This window comes from Xenopus laevis, chromosome 2S, assembly GCF_017654675.1.
Source record: "Xenopus laevis strain J_2021 chromosome 2S, Xenopus_laevis_v10.1, whole genome shotgun sequence".
NCBI lineage: Eukaryota > Metazoa > Chordata > Amphibia > Anura > Pipidae > Xenopus > Xenopus laevis.
The window spans coordinates 144,255,946-144,277,744 of record NC_054374.1 but is presented as its reverse complement, the minus strand read 5'-3'; the positions used below and the strand labels follow the sequence as shown (position 1 = coordinate 144,277,744).

The 21,799-nt window shown below is 38.5% G+C and overlaps 1 protein-coding gene across 4 annotated transcripts in view; it reads left to right on the top strand.

The window, feature by feature from the left end:
- LOC108709943 (neurobeachin) overlaps nt 1-21,799 on the top strand; it is a 444,274-nt gene that overhangs the window by 379,982 nt on the left and 42,493 nt on the right. For all 4 annotated transcript variants that reach the window (XM_018250245.2, XM_018250244.2, XM_018250243.2 and 1 more), the window contains one exon: nt 9,633-9,752. In XM_018250245.2, coding sequence (XP_018105734.1) covers nt 9,633-9,752 — 120 coding nt within the window. The remainder of the gene's footprint in view (nt 1-9,632; nt 9,753-21,799) is intronic.

The following is a 21,799-nucleotide window of genomic DNA, read 5'->3' as shown; positions in this document are numbered from 1 at the left end:
CCGTGAAACTGCGAAAAATTCACGAAACTGCGACGGGGTCCGATGCCATTTTGTGAATTTATTCGCTGGCAACGAATCGCGCAAATTCGATCCTGGCGAATAAATTCACCCATCACTTCATGGGTTCGTGAGTTGTCTTACAAATTTGCCCCTCAATGGCTAAATTAAGCAAGGCACTACATTTTTATATGTAATTTTTTGTAGAACTGGATCTGATTCATCATAAGAAACTGCCCAGCACTAATGAAAAGTGCATGGAAATGACACAAAGTTGAAATTTTGAGATAATCTCATCCATCTAAATGTAATTTAGCTTCACTGTCTATATTTAAAAAAAAAAAAAAAAAGATATCTTAGCATAGTAGCAGGGGATAGATATATGGGCAGATTTATCAAAGGTCTAATTTCGAATTTGTGAATTTTCTTTTACTCTAATAAATTTGAATTTACTCATGTACTCACAACTCGAGTGGGAGGTTATTTAAGAAAAAAAATTGAACTTCTAATATTCGATCGAATAGTCTCGATCCAAAAATTTTAATCGAATTCAAATCAAGTTTTCAGGAATGTCAGGAAGGCAATTAACATATGGTTAAACAGACTTCTGTCATTGACTTGTAAATTAACTCGGCAGGTTTTAGGTGGCGATTATTCGAATAACAACTGTTTCCATGGTTGAGGTGTGATAAATCTCATATTTGAATTTACATTCGAATGGGTGGATTAAAATTCTAATGTGTGAAGTTTGACACAAAAAAAAATTGAAAATTCGGATTCAAATTTACTATTTAACCCTTAATAAATCTGCCAATTCCTCTGACATTTGCCCAAATCAGAGATGCACTGGTCTTTGCCGCCACTTGCCAGACGATAATGGCCATAATGCTGATCTGCCATTTTGCAAAATACATGGATAGAGCTGACAGGAGGGCTTTGGAGTGGTAAAGTCGAATTATGGACCAGGAAGCCTCAGTTGCTTCCTGGTCCATAATTCGACTTTACCACTCCAAATTTCTTTTAGCCAGATCTTAAACCAGAGTTTATAACTTTTCTATAAACCCTAAGAAAAGCCCTGAAACAGGGGAATATGTTAATCTTTTATATTCCCATATAGATCCCTACTTATATATAAAGGGATGCAACGAATCCAGGATTTGGTTCAATATTCGGCCAAGATTCTGCCTTTTCCAGTAGTATTCAGATTTGGCCGAAACCTTGTGCCTGGCCAAACCGAATCCTTAATATCATTTGACTTTTCGTCACACAAACAAGGACATTAAAAAAATGTTTAACCACGCGCACGGCATGGGGTTATCGTTCGCCCCTTCTTCCCCTAATTTGCATTTGGATTTAGTTGGCATTCGGCCTTATCTTTCATGAAGGATTCGGGATTTGTGTTTGGTGCATCCCTAATACAAAGGGATGTTTTTTTAATAATAATCTGGTAACAGTGCAGTCTCTAGAATATAATAGCCATTGGATAAATTATCCAGAAGTCTTTTGACCTGAGGTTTTCCAGATCAGGGCCTTTCTGTACTGTGCCTAAAGGCTGCTGGAATAAAAAAGAAAGGCTTTTGCCATCTTTGCCTTTAAAGGAAAACTATACCCCCAAAATGAACACTTAAGCAACAGATAGTTCATATCATATTAAGTGGCTTATTAAAGAATCTTACCAAACTGGAATATATATTTAAGTAAATATTGCCCTTTTACATCTCTTGCCTTGAGCCACCATTCGTGAGGGTCTGTGTGCTGTCTCAGAGATCACCTGACCAGAAATACTTTAGCTCTAACTGTAACAGGAAGAAGTGTTGAAGCAAAAGACACAACTCTGTCTGTTAATTGGCTCATGTGACCTAACTTGTATGGTTTGTTGGTATGTTTGTGAGTACAGTGAATCCTACGATCCCATGGGGCGGCCCTTATTTTTTAAAATGGCAATTTTCTATTCATGATTACCCAATGGCACGTACTACTAGAAAAGTATATTATTATAAAAATGGTTTATTTACATGAAGCAGGATTTTACATATGAGCTGTTTTATGCAATATCTTTTTATAGAGACATACATTGTTTGGGGGGTATAGTTTTCCTTTAACCTGGTGTTATGATGGTCTTGTTATCCTCTATTACAATGTAAGGTTAGATTTACTAAATTGTAACACATTTTTTCCATTGGAATTTTAATTTAATGAAAATTCAAATTGCTTTTACTTTTTGTGTAAATTGTAACACAATGCATCCCTTGGTAACATAAAAATGCATCCCTAAATTTAAATGAACTGAGCCTTTTTTCCAACTTTGAGCATGTGCATACATTGCACTGCAGCTTGGTTTTCTTCTTCAGGCATTTACATTGTGAACTAAGGGACACAAATGTAATTGGGTTCGCCATGTTTTCAGGTTTTTCTATATTTGGTGATTTACACTTTGGAATAATGTATAACGGCAGCTTACTGTTCAGGTGCATACAAATATATATTATCTCTTCCTACATGTATCTGTTATGAATAATGTATATTTTTGCCTTAGATATTATTAACATATCTCTCGGAAATTTTTTTGTTCTCTTTGTCTTTAACAAATGATGTAAGCCTCATGCACAGAAAGAAAACAGAAAACCAAATGACTCCCCCAGCCCAGTGTGAATTATTATTCATTTCAGCACTATTAGGAATTCTGATGCTATGACTAGCAGTGGATTCACAATGATCTGCCCGAGGCATTGTTGCCTCAAATCCTTTATAGCTTTCTCAGAAAGAGAACATGCAACACAGCTCTGACATTAATCCATTTAGATAGATGTAGGAAGAATATTCATTAAGGCAGCGACAGCTATTGGACTTGTTCTCAAGATGTAGGACTGGCTTTTGTGTGGGTTTAAAATGAAGGTGAATTATAACAGAACATGCCATGGTATCTGGAGCCTTTAGCATTCAATTTCCTAATATGTTTTTTGTTTAACCAATAGAAGATGAAAATGTAGCCCATGTTAAGCTTTGCTTTCTTTTATTTATTTTTTTTAATATATCACCAACCAACATATGCTACAATCATTCACTTTAGTCCCTGTCTCGACAGAGCTTGCGGCCTAATTTCCCTGCCGCAAACATTCATTAAGGTTAATTTCATGAGACACCAATTAACCTCCTGGAGCACTGGAGGATACAACAGAAATTTTAGGAGTTCCACATATGGGAGGCGCCTGTGCAAACTTAATGCAGTTAATGCCCGGGGCGAACTTAATGGAACAGTGACATAAAAAAATGAAAGTGTTTTAAAGTAAGAAAATATCATTTAGTGTTTCCCTGCACTGGTAAAACTGATGTGTTTGCCAAGTATTCAGGCCTGAATTTGGGGAAAGGCCTCAAAGACTGGGGCTAGGGTGGCAAGATAGCAAGAGCAGCAGGACGCCCACTCTGCAATAGTCCATGGGGCAAATTCACTAAAGTGCGAATCGCCTAACGCTAGCGCAAATTCGCCAGCGTGATGTCATTTCGTTACTTTGCCGATTTACTAACGGGTGCTGGTGTAAATTTGCTAGCGAAGTGGACCTACTCTAGCGCTACATCGCACCCTTGCGCCAGGCAAAGTTGCGGTATGGCGAAGGGACGTAACTTTGCTAATTCACTAACTTGTGCATTTTACTGAATGTTACCTCTTTCACCAGACTTGCCTTCACCACCTCAGACCAGGCGAAGTGCAATAGAGTAGATAGGGATTGCTTCAAAAAAAGTTGAAATTTTTTCTAAGTCCCAAAAAACGCTGGCGTCTTTTCCTTTTTTAAGGGTGATAGGCTGAAAAAGAGCGTAAATTTTTTTGGGGGTACCCTCCTTCCCCCCTACATTTCCTAACATATGGCACCTAAACTATACACTGGGCACATGTGTAGGGCAATATAACAACAGGCTTGTGTAGTTTAATGTATTTGCTGCTACATATACGTCCATTGTACTTTAACTTGGCGCCGTATGCAAATCAGGCATCACTAGCGTAACTTCGCTTTCCCTGACGAATTAACGCTATCGCAACTTCGATACCGTTCGCCTCCCTGAGCGCAATTTCGGATTTTAGTGAATTAGCAGCGCCCTGACGAAACTTTGCCTGGCGAAGTGCGGCAAAGACTGCGCTAGCACAACTCCGCAGGTTAGTGAATTTGCAAGTGGCAAGTGCACATTTGCTGGCTCGCTAGTATTTCAAACAAGGGAGCCACATGGGTGACTGAGCAGGAGATTCAAACAACTGCCATACAGTATGTCTGGTTCCTAGTGCAACTCCCTTGGTTGCAGTATGAGCCAGGGTAGGAGACATTAGCAAATTGTCTAATCTCCTGCTGCCCCAGTTGCACTTTGGGGATGGGATAGGGAGAGGCAGAAGCAAACCCAGACCTAGGATTTCACCAAGGTTAAATCAAGTCCTGCAAAGACTTCAACACAGCAAAGCAGCAATGATAACATAAGCGCAAGCAGGCCAATTTAATTGTGCACATGCAATGAGTTTTTGAGTCACCATGAAATCTTTAATTTAGCAGGTACAGGTATCGGATCTGTTTTCTGGAAACCGTAAACTCCATTTTATCTACATAATCCAAATTTTAAAGTGGACCCGTCACCGAAAAAAATTATTCAAAATCTTATTTTATCACATTAGTCAAGCAAAATGAACTTTAATTACACTATATAATTTATTTGAATCTTGTTTCCATCAGTCTGGGAATTCATAATTATAGCAAGCAGGCAGGAGCCATTTTGTGGACATTGTTATTAAGATAAGCCTTGTATCATCTCAGAATCTTGTTTGTGCACCAGAATGGGGGACCTGATGTCCATTCCCATGCCCTGGTTACACAATTAAATGGTGAAGAGAACTGGGGGAATGTGGGGAGAGCAGTGACATCTAGGAAGTACTGAATGGAAAGTGAAAGTAATTGTCTGCCCCGCCTCTATGCCTAGGCATAGAGGCGGGGCAGACAATATTTGATTGACAGCTGAGATTTTTAAATGAGTTTACAACAGCTATGAATGCTTTAATAAAAAATAGAAAATGGATTTCATGTTTAATTTGAAAAGGACTTTTATTATACAGATTTTTGTGTCTGGGTGACGGTTCCACTTTAAAAAATGATTTCCTTTATCGCTGCAATAATAAAATTGTACTTGACCTAAGATAATTAATCCTTATTGGATGCAAAACCAGCCTAATGGGTTTATTTCATGTTTACATGATTTTCTAGTAAACTTAAGGTATGAAGATCCAAATTACAGAAAGATCTGTTATCAGCAGTACCCCAGGTCCCGAGCATTCTGGATAACAGGTCCCATACCTGTAATTCTAAAATTCACCATATTAATAATGAATCCTTACTATTCTAATGGTGGAACTTCTGTTGCTCCTGTCTTAACAGATATTCATTTATAACTTTCATAGCCCTGTTCAGTAAATATCTATGTGGGTTGACCTTGCCTATTGTTTAAGATTTAATTCTATACCTCCTAGCCACCTCTTTAATATGAACAAGTTATTTTATAACAAATCATATAGATTTGCAATTGACAATAACACAAAATAATCGTCCTGACCATGACCAGCTTGTTTATAGGTATGATAGAAATATAAAGGCTTCATTAACCCAGGAACCACACCTGTGTCCAAGCACCTGCTTTCAATATACTTTGTATCCTTTATTTACGCAAGTGTTTCCTTGGCTTTGTCAGTTATTTGCATAAACTTCTCCCAGTTATACTGTAATTTATCTTCACAGACTTTGATTTTGTCAGTTAATTTTTGCTGGGTAATTCAGTAAAACATGACGTGTTTTACGTCTCGGGCGAAAAACTGTGCTCATTTGTTATTTGACAAGGTGGCTATACATTGGTGCCTTGTGATTTTACATACTCTTGTAATGTTATCCACACGTTTCCTAAAGAAAATAAAGCCCCGGCCAATAATGAGACTTTGTTTATATGGGAGTATTGGATACAAGGGCGGCAGGAAAAAGATTCCGATTTTTAGCTCATTCTTTATTCATAGTGAATGGCCAAAAACGTCCTAGACCCAAAGCTACATCACTATGCATCATATATGTATGCTGGTCATACAATTTCATTATCTGTTTGTTTACTGTGTCTATACATATGCACATACACATAAGGGACCAGCATTCCAAAATGAATATGTGTGTATATATATATATTTATTTTCACTGTATCAAAACATTAGATGCACAGTGATGTGGAATACCATATCGTATACAGTTTTGGAGTGCTGGTCCACTATTTTTTGTCGACCATGCATGAAGAGAAGGTTAAACTCATGAACTCATTTAGCTAAGCCTCTCCCTGACTTGTACAAACCATTACCCATTAAGCCCACAGTGTCGTGCAACTCCTCCCTACTCCAACTTTTTTCCATTGTGAAGTGATGGATTCTTGGACTCGAAGACCTTCTGCTTTCCGTGGTCCACAGATTCTCTGGAAAGAGGGGAGACTTCAAGTCCCAGCATCCGTCACTTTACAATGGAACATTGCCTCCAGTGAAAAAATAGTTGGATGCTTGCCCAATAAAAAAATTGTAAATGTTTGTTTAAAACCTTTTTCCTGATGGCCACAATAGCAGCTGTGTGGGTTGTGGGTGACACCAGCCTTTACTCATTTAGGTCGGGGGTCCCGAACCCATGAGCAACATTCAGAAGGAAAAGGAGTTGGAGAGCAACACTAGCATGTAAAATGTTCCTGGGGTGCCAAATAAGTGCCATTTGGTAGCCCCTATGTGGATTGTCAACCTACATTGAGTCTCTGTTTGGCTGTACAACCAAAACTTGCCTCCAAAGCAGGAATTTAAAAATTAGCACCTGCTTTGAGGCCACTGAGAGCAACATCCAAGGGGTTGGACAGCAACATATTTCTCACAAGCCCCTGGTTGGGGATCCCTGATTTACATTTTGCCTTTCTTAACAATGATTCCATAGTTCTGAGATATTTTTAGTATTTGCTCAAGTTAGACTGCAAGATATAGGGGAAGCCGTAGCCTTAAAGGCGTTGTTCACCCTTTAAATTAATATTTAGTATGATGTAGTGATATAGTGATATTCTGAGACTATTTGCAATTGGTTTCCATTTTTTATTATTTGTGTTTTTTGAGTTACTTAACTTTTTGTTTAACAGCTCCCCAGTTTGCAATTTTAGCACTCTGGTTGCTAGGGTCTAAAATATCATAGCAGCCATGCACTGATTTAAATAGGAGACTGGAATTTGATCCTGAACATGAAGATGAGTAAGTAAAAGTAGTAATAACAGTAAGATTGTAGCCCTGCAGAGCATCTGCTTTTTAGATGGGGTCTGTGACCCCCATTTGAAAGCTGGAAAGAGTCAGAAAAAGAAGGTAAATAATTCAAAAAGTATAAAAAAGAAAAAATGAAGACCATTTGAAAAGTTGCTCAGAATTGGCCATTCTATAAAATACTAAAAGTCAGCTTAAAGGTGAACCACCCCTTTAAGGCAGAGGCAAGTCTTTCTACATCACTAGTCATGGGCAAATAAATTTGGCAGGTATGGATGCACTGCGAATTTCTGAGTTTCGCCGCCAGCGAATAAATTTGCAAAACTGTGACGAAAGATCCTCTGAGAAAAAAAAATAGTCGCTTGCATAAAAATTGTTGCGCGTCAAAATTATTTGGATGCCCCTAGACTTTAACGCATTTGGACAAAATAGTCACGTGTATAAAAATTGTCGCTAGCATCAAAATTGACGCGTGTCAAAATTATTTTAACGCCCATTGACTTAAATGTGCTTCAAAAATGTTTGCTATTTCGCGAATTGTAGGTAAAACGACACAACGCCCATCACTATACATCAGTCTATTATATAAAGAAATGGACTGCAGCTCACCGTTTGTTTGCTTGATAGGTTATCCTGCGGGGTATCCTGTGTTGATCCCCCAATAGAGTCAATCAGTAGAATTCGAATGCAGGACAAATCCACAGCAGTATTCTTAACTGCAAAAACTTTTATTGGGAATGCACAACACACAACATGTTTCGGGCTAGGCCCTTTATCAAGTGATAAAGGGCCTAGCCCGAAACATGTTGTGTGTTGTGCATTCCCAATAAAATTTTTTGCAGTTAAGAATACTGCTGTGGATTTGTCCTGCATTCGAATTCTACTCATCACTATACATCACCCAGGGGCCTTCGTTTTCTTCCTTTTGCTAACTGGATACTGTTTAAAAATATCAAAACCATTACTTGATCACCAAGTTATGTTATTTTGCATTGTTATTTTGGATAATTGCTCTGACCTATTTGATAAGCCCTAGAGAAGCATTTCTTCATCCTATTTCTGGTTGGCTGATGATCACTCTTAAGGGCTAGGCCACACAGGAAGATTTCAGGCCCTAGCCTAAGTGTTGAAGGAACTTATTGGCTAGTCAGGATTTCCTCTTTTAGAAAACCAACTCTGTTTTGAGTTTAGAGTACTATTCATTGGGTGACACCACACTTATGGTCTGAACATCCTGACTTTCCTTGGTGGCCATCTATGGTAAAAAATATGTTGCTTCTTAAAGCCTTTAATGTTTGTATTTGTGTACACAACAGTCACACCAGTAATTGGTAGATACTTAAATATTCACACCAGTTCTGGAAGGCTTGGAAAGACTGAGATGTCTCCACATAAGGGTCAGGGCACACACTCAGATTTGGGGAAACTGCCTCCCGCCGGCTAGAATGTAAATCGCCGGCAGGATGGCACTCAGAGCGTTTCATTTTCCGAAGTTGCCCAAAGTTGCCTAACGAGGAAACTACGGGCGACATCGGAAAACGAATTGCTCTGAGTGCCATCCTGCCGGCGATTTACATCCTAGCTGTCTGGAAGGCAGTTCTGGGAGATAAGTCGCCCCAAAGAAGAAGAGATTTGTCGCTGGGCGATTAATCTCCCCGAATCTGAGCATGTGCCCTGACCCTAAACTTTATGCTGTTTCACCTATCTCTTAATTGCTAATGTGTTCAGTCTAATGCATTAATACTTGGCGAGTGCTGGCTGTGCATGTTTGAGTAAATAAGATTTATTATTTAAAGGATTTGTAAGCAGATCATTCAGAAAACATGCTGGGATAATCTGCCGCCAACTGTGGTTAAAAAACATAATGTAGCAGCTATAACATGATTTACGTTTGTTGACTTGAGCGTTCTGGAGTTTAATTAAAATGTAACTTACCTGCAGTGGAATATTGTGCTGTGCTTAGTTGCTGTGTATCCTTATGTGCACTGTTGACTCTTCTGATCGGGCAATATTGATTAGGCATGTGTGTTTCAGACCAGCATTGATTAAGCTCATCCTTAAACTGCTGTAGCATCCCAGGTTCACAGCCTTGTCAGATTCCTGACACCTGAAAATTTTTTTTAAATCTTACTAGGCCAGTACGATCCTGTATGGGAAATATTACTGTATTTGTTTATTGACTAACATTAATGGAATTATTACTGTTTATCAATCAAATGCATTTGATGTCAAGAATATGATTGGTTGCTGCTTATTACATTGTAATGAATGGCCTTGGAATTATTTTGATATAGTTATTACAGGATTAGAGTACTAAGAGCAGGAATGAGACGTTTCTGTGCTTATTTTGTAGGAGCCTTTTACTACGTTTCTCCTCAATGCCAACGACAGCAAATTTGACCATTCAGATAGGACTTTTTCTTCGGTTGCGAGATCATGGAGAAATAGCCAAAGAGACACATCAGATGTAAAGGTAAGCAACCTCTTTCCTTATTGAATAATAGATAAAGAAGCAAACTTGAAAAATAGCTTTTTTTTTGTCATTATAATCTTTTGTGCCTAACTTCCAAATGTAACTCCAACATTATATCACCACTTCAAAAAATAACGTAGAGATGTACGGTTCTCATTCATTATAGTGGATATCTTCCTTAAAGGGATCCTGTCATCGGAAAACATGTTTTTTTCAAAACGCATCAGTTAATAGTGCTACTCCAGCAGAATTCTGCACTGAAATCCATTTCTCAAAAGAGCAAACAGATTTTTTTTTATACAATTTTGAAATCTGACATGGGGCTAGACATTTTGTCAATTTCCCAGCTGCCCCTGGTCATGTGACTTGTGCCTGCACTTTAGGAGAGAAATGCTTTCTGGCAGGCTTCTGTTTTTCCTTCTCAATGTAACTGAATGTGTCTCAGTGGGACATGGGTTTTTACTATTGAGTGTTGTTCTTAGATCTGCCAGGCAGCTGTTATCTTGTGTTAGGGAGCTGTTATCTGGTTACCTTCCCATTGTTCTTTTGTTTCGCTGCTGGGGGGGTAGATAACTTGCAGTACAGCAGTAAAGAGTAATTGAAGTTTATCAGAGCACAAGTCACATGACTGGGGGCAGCTGGGAAATTGACAATATGTCTAGCCCCATGTCAGATTTCAAAATTGAATATAAAAAAAATCTGTGTGCTCTTTTGAGAAATGGATTTCAGTGCAGAATTCTGCTGGATCAGCACTATTAACTGATTCATTTTGAATTTTTTTTTTTTCCCATGACAGTATCCCTTTAAAAATTCGGCTTCTTCAGGATAAAATGTAAAATTAGATTGCAAAAGCAGTGCAACATTGTCTGATACATTTCATGGCGGCTTGCAAGCTGTCTACTGTACTAAAAAACATAATGTAGCTAAATGAACTGTACTGTAGCTCCAGTAAAATCTCAATTAGCCCATAAGAGTTCATCTAGTTTTTCCCTTATTGGTCTTCAGTATGTAGCTCCTGCCACTGCTGTGGTCCTCCTAGCAAGTGTAGCCAATGATGAGCTATTTGCACATAACTTTTGTACTAGTAAAATGAAATTGGACCTAAATGTAAATACAAAACCTATTTGAAAAATAATATTATAATAATAATAATAATAATAATAATATTTTGCTGGAAGTACTTTTGGCTGGAGTCAGATGTTCAAAACTGGTTAGTAGAGCTGTATGTGACTAGTGACATGGTTAGGTTACTTACTAATAATCTTGCTCTAAGTGATGTTCCATAAGAAGCCTTTCCCTAGGAAGAACATAACTACTTTACTTAGCGTGTGGTCATTTACTCGCTTGAGGAATTTATCCCATTTGAAGAGTATTGTTGAAGCATCCGACTGTTGCCTACAACTTCCCGAATGTAGGTTTTACCTCTCGGATAGTGGCACATACAGGTAACATTATATTGGGAATCACCACTCATGAACTGAAAGGGGTTGTTCAATTTCCAAACACTTTTTTAGTTGAGTTATTTTCAGAAATTAACTTTTTTCAATTGCTTTCCATTTTTTGTTTTTTTACTGTTTTTCCAAAATCAAAGTTCAATGTTCCTGTCTCTATTGTTTCAGTCTGGCAGATCAGTGATCTGCTACATTTAGTTGATACAATTATTTGATACATTTCTCTGCAGCATCTGTGGAATATTAGCAACTATTGTATCAATTCTAACAGTTGCCTTTAATGAAACGCAGGGGTTCTGCTCAGCAGGAACAAAGATAAGAAATGTATCAACTAACTGTATCAATTTAGAACCGTTTAGAGGGTCGGCGACTCCCCTCCCCAGAGCTGCTTTAGAAAGGATTTACACTTCAATATTAGAAAAAAAAACTCATAGAAAATAGAAAGTAATTGGAAAAAGTCTTCATTTCTGGTGAAGTCTGAAACCAACTGAACTGAAAAAAAGTGTTGGAAGGTTAACAACCCCTTTAATGGCTTTATGTATAGAGAAGGTGTAGATCGGGATATACCAGTAAACCTTTAGCTGGTGATCAGTAGATCTCAAGACACTATCAACAAACAGCTTGTCTAAATCACCCTCCTGATTCATTCTTTTCATTCAGATATTTATTCTGCAGAAATAGTTGTTTCTTAATTATAGCATTATAAATTCTCTCATAAATCAATAACATATTTAATTAATATTTTCCAAGGAACAGAATGCTTTTATGGATATAGATCATAATGGGACAACATCACTAAAAGTAGACCCCCACATTAAGGTGGCCATACATGGAGAGATCCGCTCATTTGGCGATGTCGCCAAACGAGCGGATCTCCCTCCGATATGCCCACCTTGAGGTGGGCAATATCGGGCTGATCCAATCGTGGGCCCTAGGGCCCAACGATCGGATCCTAACGGCGGTCGGATCGCGGGACCGCATCAACGAATAGATGCGGCCGCGATCCGACTGGATTTTCTGTCCCATCCGATTGAGATCTGGCCGACTTTCGGCCAGATCTCGATCGGTGAAGCCCGTCGGGGGCCCCATACACGGGCCAATAAGCTGCCGACACGGTCTGTCGGCAGCTTTTATCGGCCCGTGTATGGCCACCTTTAGTAAATTATGGGCTCTCCTGGTATAGAGCAAATTAATTAGTTATCCCCTTAGAAATAGCCATGGATATGTCATAATGTGTCTAGGACTGATGTTTTGTAAAATAATAAACAGTGTATTTTATTTCACTTTTAACTTGATGCATTTTAGTGATTTTCCAGCTGAGCTTACTGATTTTCTGATTCAGGCAACTCATTTGATATATTTATGGTAACGTTATGTTTATGCTTTGCTGTTTGATACTCTCTGTAATAGGTAAATAACGAGCCTGAATGTTTTACAATGCAAACAACATATAATGTAGGCAATGTTGCTTCTGTGTCATTAGCGTAATGTGACCCACCAGTTTATTGGTCCCAATGCTGAAAGCCTGAACAATCCTTAATGCACATGTGAAAAAGCACTGATGTTGCTTGATGCTCAGCAGTAAATGTTTTGTGCTTATAGTAGAAAATTCTACTTTAATTTAGTTCAAATGTTTGTGTGACGGTGAAGGGCCCTATAAATTTTGCTTTCCCCGCTGTCTACTCCATAAAACACAGCAGGAATTGGATTTGACCTTAAAGTGTCATATTGTTACAGCTCACCCAGCACTGAGTTTGAGTAGCCTGGGGCAATTAATAAAGCATTAATGACAAAATCCATTTAAAATGTAAGCCTTTCTCTTTAGCTGGAGCTTTTCCTTGCATGTGCCTGGGGGTACTATGCACAACACACATTAGATTAATCCCACAAATACAAAGCAAAGAAAGAGTTGAATTTATTGCTTTTTTCAAATTGAGCCGCTTGAATAATACACAATTATAACCTCTAAACGACAGGCAGTCCTTTGGTTTATTTTATTTATCTTATTTGGCTTACCTGCATTACATGAGAGGTGATAGGGGCCTTTGTAGTTTTCTTATACCTTTTGAAATGGTTAATAGCCTTTTGTAGAGTGCAGCTAAAAGACAAAAGTGTGCAATAGACTGCCATTGGCTACAGAATTAAGGCTAAGAAAATCCAACACTTAAGAAAATGTATAGCCACATGTATACTCTGCAGAACTGTGCATATGGGAATGAAAAGGAAGCCTGGTCTTCAACATAAACAAAAGAACAACATACTGGGGTATATGGATACTTTTTTTTATTTCATTGTAATCATTGAAATTGTTGGAATTTTTTGTATTGATATTAAAGGACATGTAAAGCTTACAATTTCCTACCATGTATGTAAGTTGGACATGTCTTCCTCACCCAAGCTACACAATTTGTACAGCATGTACTCCCTCCATTTGCCAGCACCATCATATTTTCCTAAAACAAATAGCAGCTTTTACCCGTGGCCATTTTGCCCCTGACACATCATCAGTGACATTGAGACATGTACGCTGTAAAGCTCATGAAATGCAGAATGCAGCTTTACACAGACACAACATACTTAGTTAAAAAAAAATTGCTGGGGTTGAACACTGTAATGGTTAAGCTGAGCTCAGGAGAGGTGGTTAGGAGAAAAAAAATAGGTTCAGACAGAGTTTCTATGGCAAACAGCAATGTTATCTCTTCATTGGCTGTTACATTGGAGGGTGTGTTTAGTAATCTAAGCTGAGAAGAACTGAGCATGCTCAGAAGTCAACAGCGAAAGTAAATTCCTGAGGGAGGGGGCAGAGTGGGTTAGAGGAGGAGAAGGAATTCTAAGTGATTAAGGGGATGCTGCAGCCTTACTGCTAACCTTTTAACAAAGGTATCTATACATTTCAAAGAGGCTGTTCACTGATTAATTAGTTGTTGAGGGGTTTACATGTCCTTTAAGGCCTTTATTTAATATTTTCTTCTGACTTTAGTTTTTGTAGCTTCCTTGAAGATACTACTCTGCTTGCAGTGTCGGTCTTGCTTAAAGGACAAGGAAAGGCAAAAAAATACAATCCCATTTTTACTTTCTTTAATGAAAAAGAAACCTATCTCCAATATACTTTAATTAAAAAATGTTTACCGTATTTATAAGAAACCTGACTGTATGCAGTGAAATTCTCCCTTCATTTACTGCTGTGGATAGGAATTGTCAGACGGTCCCTAACTGCTGAGCAGGGAAACAATCATACTTATGAACAGCAGGAGGAGCCCCCGCCTTACTTCCCAGCCATGCAGAACTCAAGCAGCTTTGTTTATGACGATCCATAAGCAGCCCAGACCACACTGAGCATGTGCACTTAGTCTTAGTCTTGCAAAAATGTTTAACAAAGTTACAAGATGGTGACCCCCTGTGGCCAACTTTGAAAGCATAAATCAATTGTTTGATTAGGCTTTGTGGTGCAGTAATTTCATGTTTATGTTTAGTATACAAAATACAGCATTTCTAGCCTTATTCTATTTTAGACTATCCTTGTCCTTAAAACTTCCATTAGATGATCTGCCGCAAACTTCTCTCATCTTCCTTATCCCTTCCTTTAAGGATGCAGGGGTACCTCTTTGTAAGGCACCCACCCCCCATATTTTTAATCAATAACTTCATACCTTGGGCTATTGCTCCTCTTCATTTAAAAGTACACTGGTCATGGTGCTATGGTAGGGAGTTCCACACCACCATTTTGCTTCTGTTCTGCATGCATCAGCAAGGCAAGAACATTGTCAAATGCAGTGCTTTTTACTATAGTACCCTGGGCTGGTGCAGTTTTCATCAGACAATCACCTGCCTTATTTGTCTCCAAGTTAGTGATTATAACCTATAGGAGGGCCTAACAAATTGGCACCACCAGTGACTAAACTTATTTTTGTCTAAAGGTAATCAGCAGGAGTTGTGGCCTAGCAGAGATATTCCATGCAATAATATCTGCATAGGTGTTTTCTTATTCCCAACAGTTTTAGCTTTACATTTTAGCATATAGCATCGCCAAAGGATGGGGCCACTGGTAACATATTAAAAAAAGTGATTTGCATGTGCTCTGATGGTGCTTAGTATTATCCAGACTGACATAAGGAATAGGCACCAGTTGTTTAACAATCGCTATGGGCAGATTTATTAAGGGTCGAAGTGAAATTTTTTTTTGTCAAAATTCCAGTTGTGAATTATGCAAACTCAATTTGAGATTTAATTAGAATTTGAGATTTATCATACAGTGGCCCTTTAAGAATTTGACTATTCACCGCCACAAACCTGCAAATTGCTGTATAAGTCAATGGGAGAGGTCCAGGGATCAATTTGGTGATGTTTGTAGCCTTCCTGACATTTTTTTTTTTTTTTTAATTCGAGTCGATTCAATTCGTCCAAGAAAATTTGGTTTTATTAATACATTTGGACTGGTCGAATTTCGAGTTTATTCGAGTTTTAAAAAAAAAAAAACTACCATGAATTCGAAATTTGACCCTTAATAAAGTGTGCCCACCCAAGTTCTTTACTTGTACCTGAGGTCAGGGAAAGTAGATATCTAATATAATTATCAAGGACTTGTTTCTTTATGAAGGAGAATGATGATAAGTCTCTATGAGCTTGCCAAATCTTGCCACTGGGATTTTTGCCCATTCCTCAAGGCAAAACTGCTCCAGCTCCTTCATGTTGGATGGTTTTCGCTTATGAACAACAATCTTCAAGTCTGACCACAGATTCTCAATTGGATTGAGGTCCAACACATGTAAATATTTCCCCTTAAACCACTCGAGTGTTGCTTTAGCAGTATGCTTCGGCTCATTGTCCTGCTGGAAGGTGAACCTCTGTCCCAATCTCAAATCACAGGCAGACTGACACAGGTTTTGCTCAAGAATATCCCTGTATTTAGCACCATCCATCTTTCCCTCGACTCGGACCAGTTTCCCAGTCCCTGCTGCTGAAAAACAACCCACAGCATGATGCTGCCACCACCATGTTTCACTGTGGCAATGGTGTTCTTGGGGTGATGGGATGTGTTGGGTTTGCACCAGACATAGCATTTTCCTTGTTGGCCAAAAAGTTTAATTTTAGTCTCATCTGACCAGAGCACCTTCCTCCATACATTTGGGGAGTCGTCCAAATGCCTTTTGGCAAACTCAAAACGTGCCTTCTTATTTTTAACTTTAAGTAATGGCTTTTTTTCTGGCCACTATTCCATAAAGTCCAGCTCTATGGAGTGTACGGCTTATTGTGGTCCTATGGACAGATACTCTCTGCTGTGGAACTCTGCAACTCCTTCAAGGTTACCTTTGGTCTCTTTGATTAATGTCCTCCTTTCCCGGTTTGTGAGTTTTGGTGGGAGGCCCTCTCTTGGCAGGTTTGTTGTGGTACCATGTCAGAAAAGGTGTGTATATATACTGACAGATCATGTGACACTTAGATTATACACAGGTGGACTTCATTTCACTAATTATGGGACTTTTGAAGGTTATTGGTTGGACCAGGATTTTTTTGGGGCTTCATGGCAAAGGGGGTGAATATATATGCACATGCCATTTTCAGTTTTAATTTTTTTTAAATTATTTTTTATATATATTTTTCTCATTTCACTTCACCAACTTAGACTACTTTGTGCAGAGCCATCACATAAAATAGGATTAAGAAACATTTAAATTACAGATTGGAATGTAACAAAATAGGTAAAAAGCCAAGGGGGTGAATACTTTTGCAAGGCAGCGTATATGGTATGAACTTTTTCGCTATCCTCTTTGTTTTGTTTTTCTTTTTGTTGGTTCTGCATAGCTTTGTAGAACTTTTAGTCTAACCTACCAAACTGCATAGCCAGGTGATACTAACGTTCCCACAATAAACCAAATAGGTTGAAGTAAGGGGAACCAATGCTTTATATAAATTATTTAATGAGCTAATCTTGGTGTCCTTTAGGATCAGCCTCCCAATCCCATGGTCCATACACATCTTTCTCTGCTCTGGTCTACCACAGTGATCATTATACATGCAAAAGTGATAACCAGCATAGTGGTGTTGCCAGACAACTGGGTGAACCAAGAAGTGATCCCATGACAAATGGGGGGCATTTAGCGACAAACCAGTTTGTCATAAATTTATATTGCAAAATTACCTAGAGTTATGTTTTCTTTTACTAGACAAAACATTATTTGTTGGGTTGACATTCCCTTTTAATAATTCACAATGCTTTCCCCCTATGCACTCATACTTACAGCTACTAAAGTCTAAAGAGTGTGCTGAATCTGGCAGTTAAAATGATATGTTGTATATGCAAGGGCTGTCGTTAAAGCATTGCTTGAATTTCTATATCAAATATACAAGCTTTTTTATACTATACTTTGTGCAAAATGTGTTTCTCTGTAGCATTTTGATTGGGCCTTACCCAACTACCCATAAATACAGGTAGTTAATCTCTAAGAACAAACATATGAAACTCGCAGTTACTTTCACATGCACCTCTTTTTATCACTAATGAGAACAAGATGGAGACGAAGAATTGCTTGCAGAATGATTTCTCTAGAAGGAAGTCACCCGGAAACGACCTTAATGTGGTCGGTCATCTAACTGGTTTTGCTGTCCCTACCCCCCTTCTAGCATTTTCTGTGGCAAATAACATTTAAAGAACCTACTGATGAACACTACTGTGGCCCAAAGCCTTTCAAAATTGTTATAATACTTTCTGGATGTAATTTGTTGTTGTTTGAAAGGTTAGTTGTGACAAGAAGTCATTAAGGTGACATAGTGTAAATTAATACAGTTAATGGAGATGACCAGGACTGACTTACTGACCCATGGTAAGGCTCATTCAAAGTTAATAGATGCCAAGGGATCAACTTTTGAAGAAGAGAAATATGGCAGCTATAAAACCTTCATGATAAATTGCTCGGAGAATGAAAAATGCTTCCAAAGGATTTCATTTCACAGGGTGCCCGTAAAAACAGTAGGCTTTTTGTATCAAAATGTATTAAAATGAAATGTCAGGTTTGATTCAGGAGGTATACAGTTTTGATAGCGTTAATAGTTGCCTTTTATCACTCCGAGACGTTTCTAGAAGTTTCTCTAATTTCTCAACAGCTTGGGCCTGTCAGAGACCTGTAAATTAGAAATGTGTTTCAGGATGTCTCCTAGCTTGAGCCATTAGCTATACACGAGCGTTTAGAAAACGGAGAATTGAAGTTGGGATCACATTTATAGATGTGGATTGTCTTGATTTCATCTCAGTAGCTAATTCTGCACCTTGACACAGTATGTTGGGATTGGGGTACTAGATCCCTTTAGGTTTCTATGTGATCTGTATTTCTAAAAAACAATTTTTTTTTACATTTTATAGCTTCTGGGATGTTGCAGTCCAGAGCAGAGAGTTATGGCCCATTTATTGTGTGTTGAAGGAATGACCTTGTTACATTTTAGACACTAGTAAAGACATAGATGTCTACGTTATACTTGCACTAACCAACACTATATCGATTTTTAGGATTAGATGTCTGTGCTTAGCTTAATTAGGTATGGGACAGATTTCTGTACACTCTGTGGCAGGTAAACTCAAAACCAAGATATACGACAAGAAAAATAGGGCTATCCAGCCCTATTCAGAGGAATCCACACGGCCAAATTATTCCACAGGGCCAAATTATTAGTTAAAAAATTACTTTATTAATCAAAGTTAAAAATATACTTGGATCTCCATGGGCCCTACGTGTTTTGTACCCACAGGGATACTTAATCATGGAAGAAAATAGGGTAGAAAAATAGAGTAGTTGCCTGGGACCAGTGTGAACACTACCAGAATAATTAGGATGTTGATAATATGTATAAACAAGTTGAAATATGGGAAAGAGGATATACTCACAGTTCACCCCAGTCCATGGGTGCATAGCAATAAGAAAACCAATAGGTGTGAGTCCCTCCAAAAAATCACTCACAAGTTTATAAAAATATAAAATTGTAGTAAATGGAGGCCTAACGCTTTTGTGCCTATAGGGGCACCCCCTATAGGCACGAAATGCGTTAGGCCTCCATTTACTATGTCCTTATAAACAATTTTGTATTTTTATAAACTTTTGAATGATTTTTTGGAGTGACTCGCACCTATTGGTTTTCCACTTAATCATGGGCTGTAAGCTACAAACATGGAAACACAGAGCTGCGTTATGTGGGATTTTAATGTGGGGTTATTCGCAAGATATAAGGAAAAGGCAAAAGCAACACTGAGGTTTTGAGTCCTTTTGTTGCATCCTATTTGAATGGTTTGCCCAGCGTTCATGGACTGGATGAGTGGTGAGCAAAGTTACCAGCTGCTGATTATGGCATTTAACTGAAGCAGGCTTGTGCATTAAAGGACTATTATAATCAATCATGAAGCTTTTCTTGCTGTGTCAAGTAAGGGTACATTTTTGACATAAGGATAAATAGGGATGAACGAGCAATTCATTATTTGCATAAAAACCTCAAGTGAATGTAAACCCATTTAATAGTGTATTTTTTCTCAAATGCACATGTGGCATGATCTATTTAATGACATTAAGACTAGGGATGCGCCGAATCCAGGATTCAGTTCGGGATTCGGCCTTTTTCAGCAGGATTCAGATTCGGCCGAATTCTTTTTCCCAGCCGAACCGAATCGGGAGGGAAATCGTGTGACTTTTTGTCAGAAAACAAGGAAGTAAAAAATGTTTTCCCCTTCCCACCCCTAATTTCCATATGAAAATTAGGTTTCGGATTCAGTTCTGCTGGGCAAAAGGATTCTGCCGAATCTGAATCCTGCTGAAAAAAGCCGAAACCTGGCCGAATCCCGAACCGAATCCTGCATACAAATTAGGGTTCGGATTCAGTTTGATATTCGGCCAAATCTTTTGCAAAGGATTCGGTGGTTTGGCCGAATTCAAAATAGTGGATTCGGTGCATCCCTAATTAAAACATTTTATGCAAAAAACAATCTAACTCCCTTCCCAATTAACAATACAGGAATTGTTTGTCCAGCTATCACAAGGTGTTAAATCTAGATAATATGCCATTCACCTCTTCAATCACTTTCATTCGGGGACCATGATTTACCTGTGGCTTCCTTTGCTAAGATACAAAACTACCAAATGGTTTTCCCATTTTTTAGAAACCACAGGGATCACCCGACTGAAGGGTGAAGAACGATGAGACCTACGAGTTAGTCTAGAATTGTCACCATTTGGCTGTTGCAGTTTTGGGCAGGGATATGGGGTGTATGCCGTCAAGGTGCAATCAGTGGGCGGGGCTGTGACTCGGTAACCGTTTTAATTTGATACATTTAGTTGATACATCTGTTATCTTTGTCCCTGCTGAGCAGAATCCCCGAGTTTCATTAAAGGCAGATGTTAGAATTGATACAATATTTGCTAATATTCCGCAGATACTGCTGAGAAATGTATCAACTAAATGTAGCAAATTGTAACATTTCAGAATGCACGTGAATCACTGAGCTGCCAGACTGAGACACTAGAGGCAGGAACATTAAACTTAGATTTTGGGAAAATGGCTAAAAAATAAAAGATGGGAATCAATTAAAAAAAGTCTTTGTTTATGGTGAACAATCTGAAAACAACTGAATTGAAAAAAAGTCTTTGGAAGGTGAACAACCTTTTTGCTGTTATTCCCAAACTGGCAAGAGAACGTGTATTTATAAAAACAATTAGAAGTGTTAAACCAGTTTTAGTGTGATCTTCACAGATCAACAGTAACCAAAAATGGCATGTGATTAATCAGTATGAGTTGAAACTGGGAGTTAAAGAAAGTACTTCCAAAAGCCACAACGGCAATCTCTTATGTACTTTATGCCATAGTGAAGCATAAGTAGCGTAGTAAACCAGGTGAATAATGCGACAATTTAGATGCCATATAAGTTTATAGAAACTGCCTCAGCGAAGAATTCTTGCCTCACTGAAGCAATGTCATTGCAAGCTACAGGGGTGTATGTTTGGCTTTTTGTTGAGTTGGTTTTGCATTTTTTTTGTCAGCATCTGGTTTATAGATGTCAGAAAAGGTACATTAGAAGTTTGAACATAACTGTTGAATTCTTTGTGATACTGAGAAGGAATAGTACTGATCAATTATATGTTATTCCTTAAAGGAGAAGGAAACAAAAAAAATATAACCTACTCCATTTTGTGCGTCATCAGGCTCCCTCCTGAAACGCCGCATTGAAAACTGACATTTCTTGATTTTATGGGCACCAGTGTCTTGAAGTTTTGCCGTGGTGTAAAGTTTGGCGCCGCCATTTGGTGCATCACTTACGCCCTGCGCATGCGCCCAGCGCTTTACAGTTAACAATAAAAGCTTGCGTATTTTAATTTTTTTTATAATTTATCACTGCAGACCTCAGTCAGACATACCCGTTCGCTGGATTGCTTTTTATCTTTGGAGTACAGCTTAGCTCCTCAGCTCCTGCGCTCGCTCGCTGACAAGCTGTAAATTAAAACCAGAGCGAGCGCAGGAGCTTCAAAGATTCACTGAGTGTCCTAAGAAGCAGGATCCCGATTGGAGGTAGAACGAATGAGGCGGGGTCAGCGAGGTCAGTGATGACGTACGGCTCCATCACAT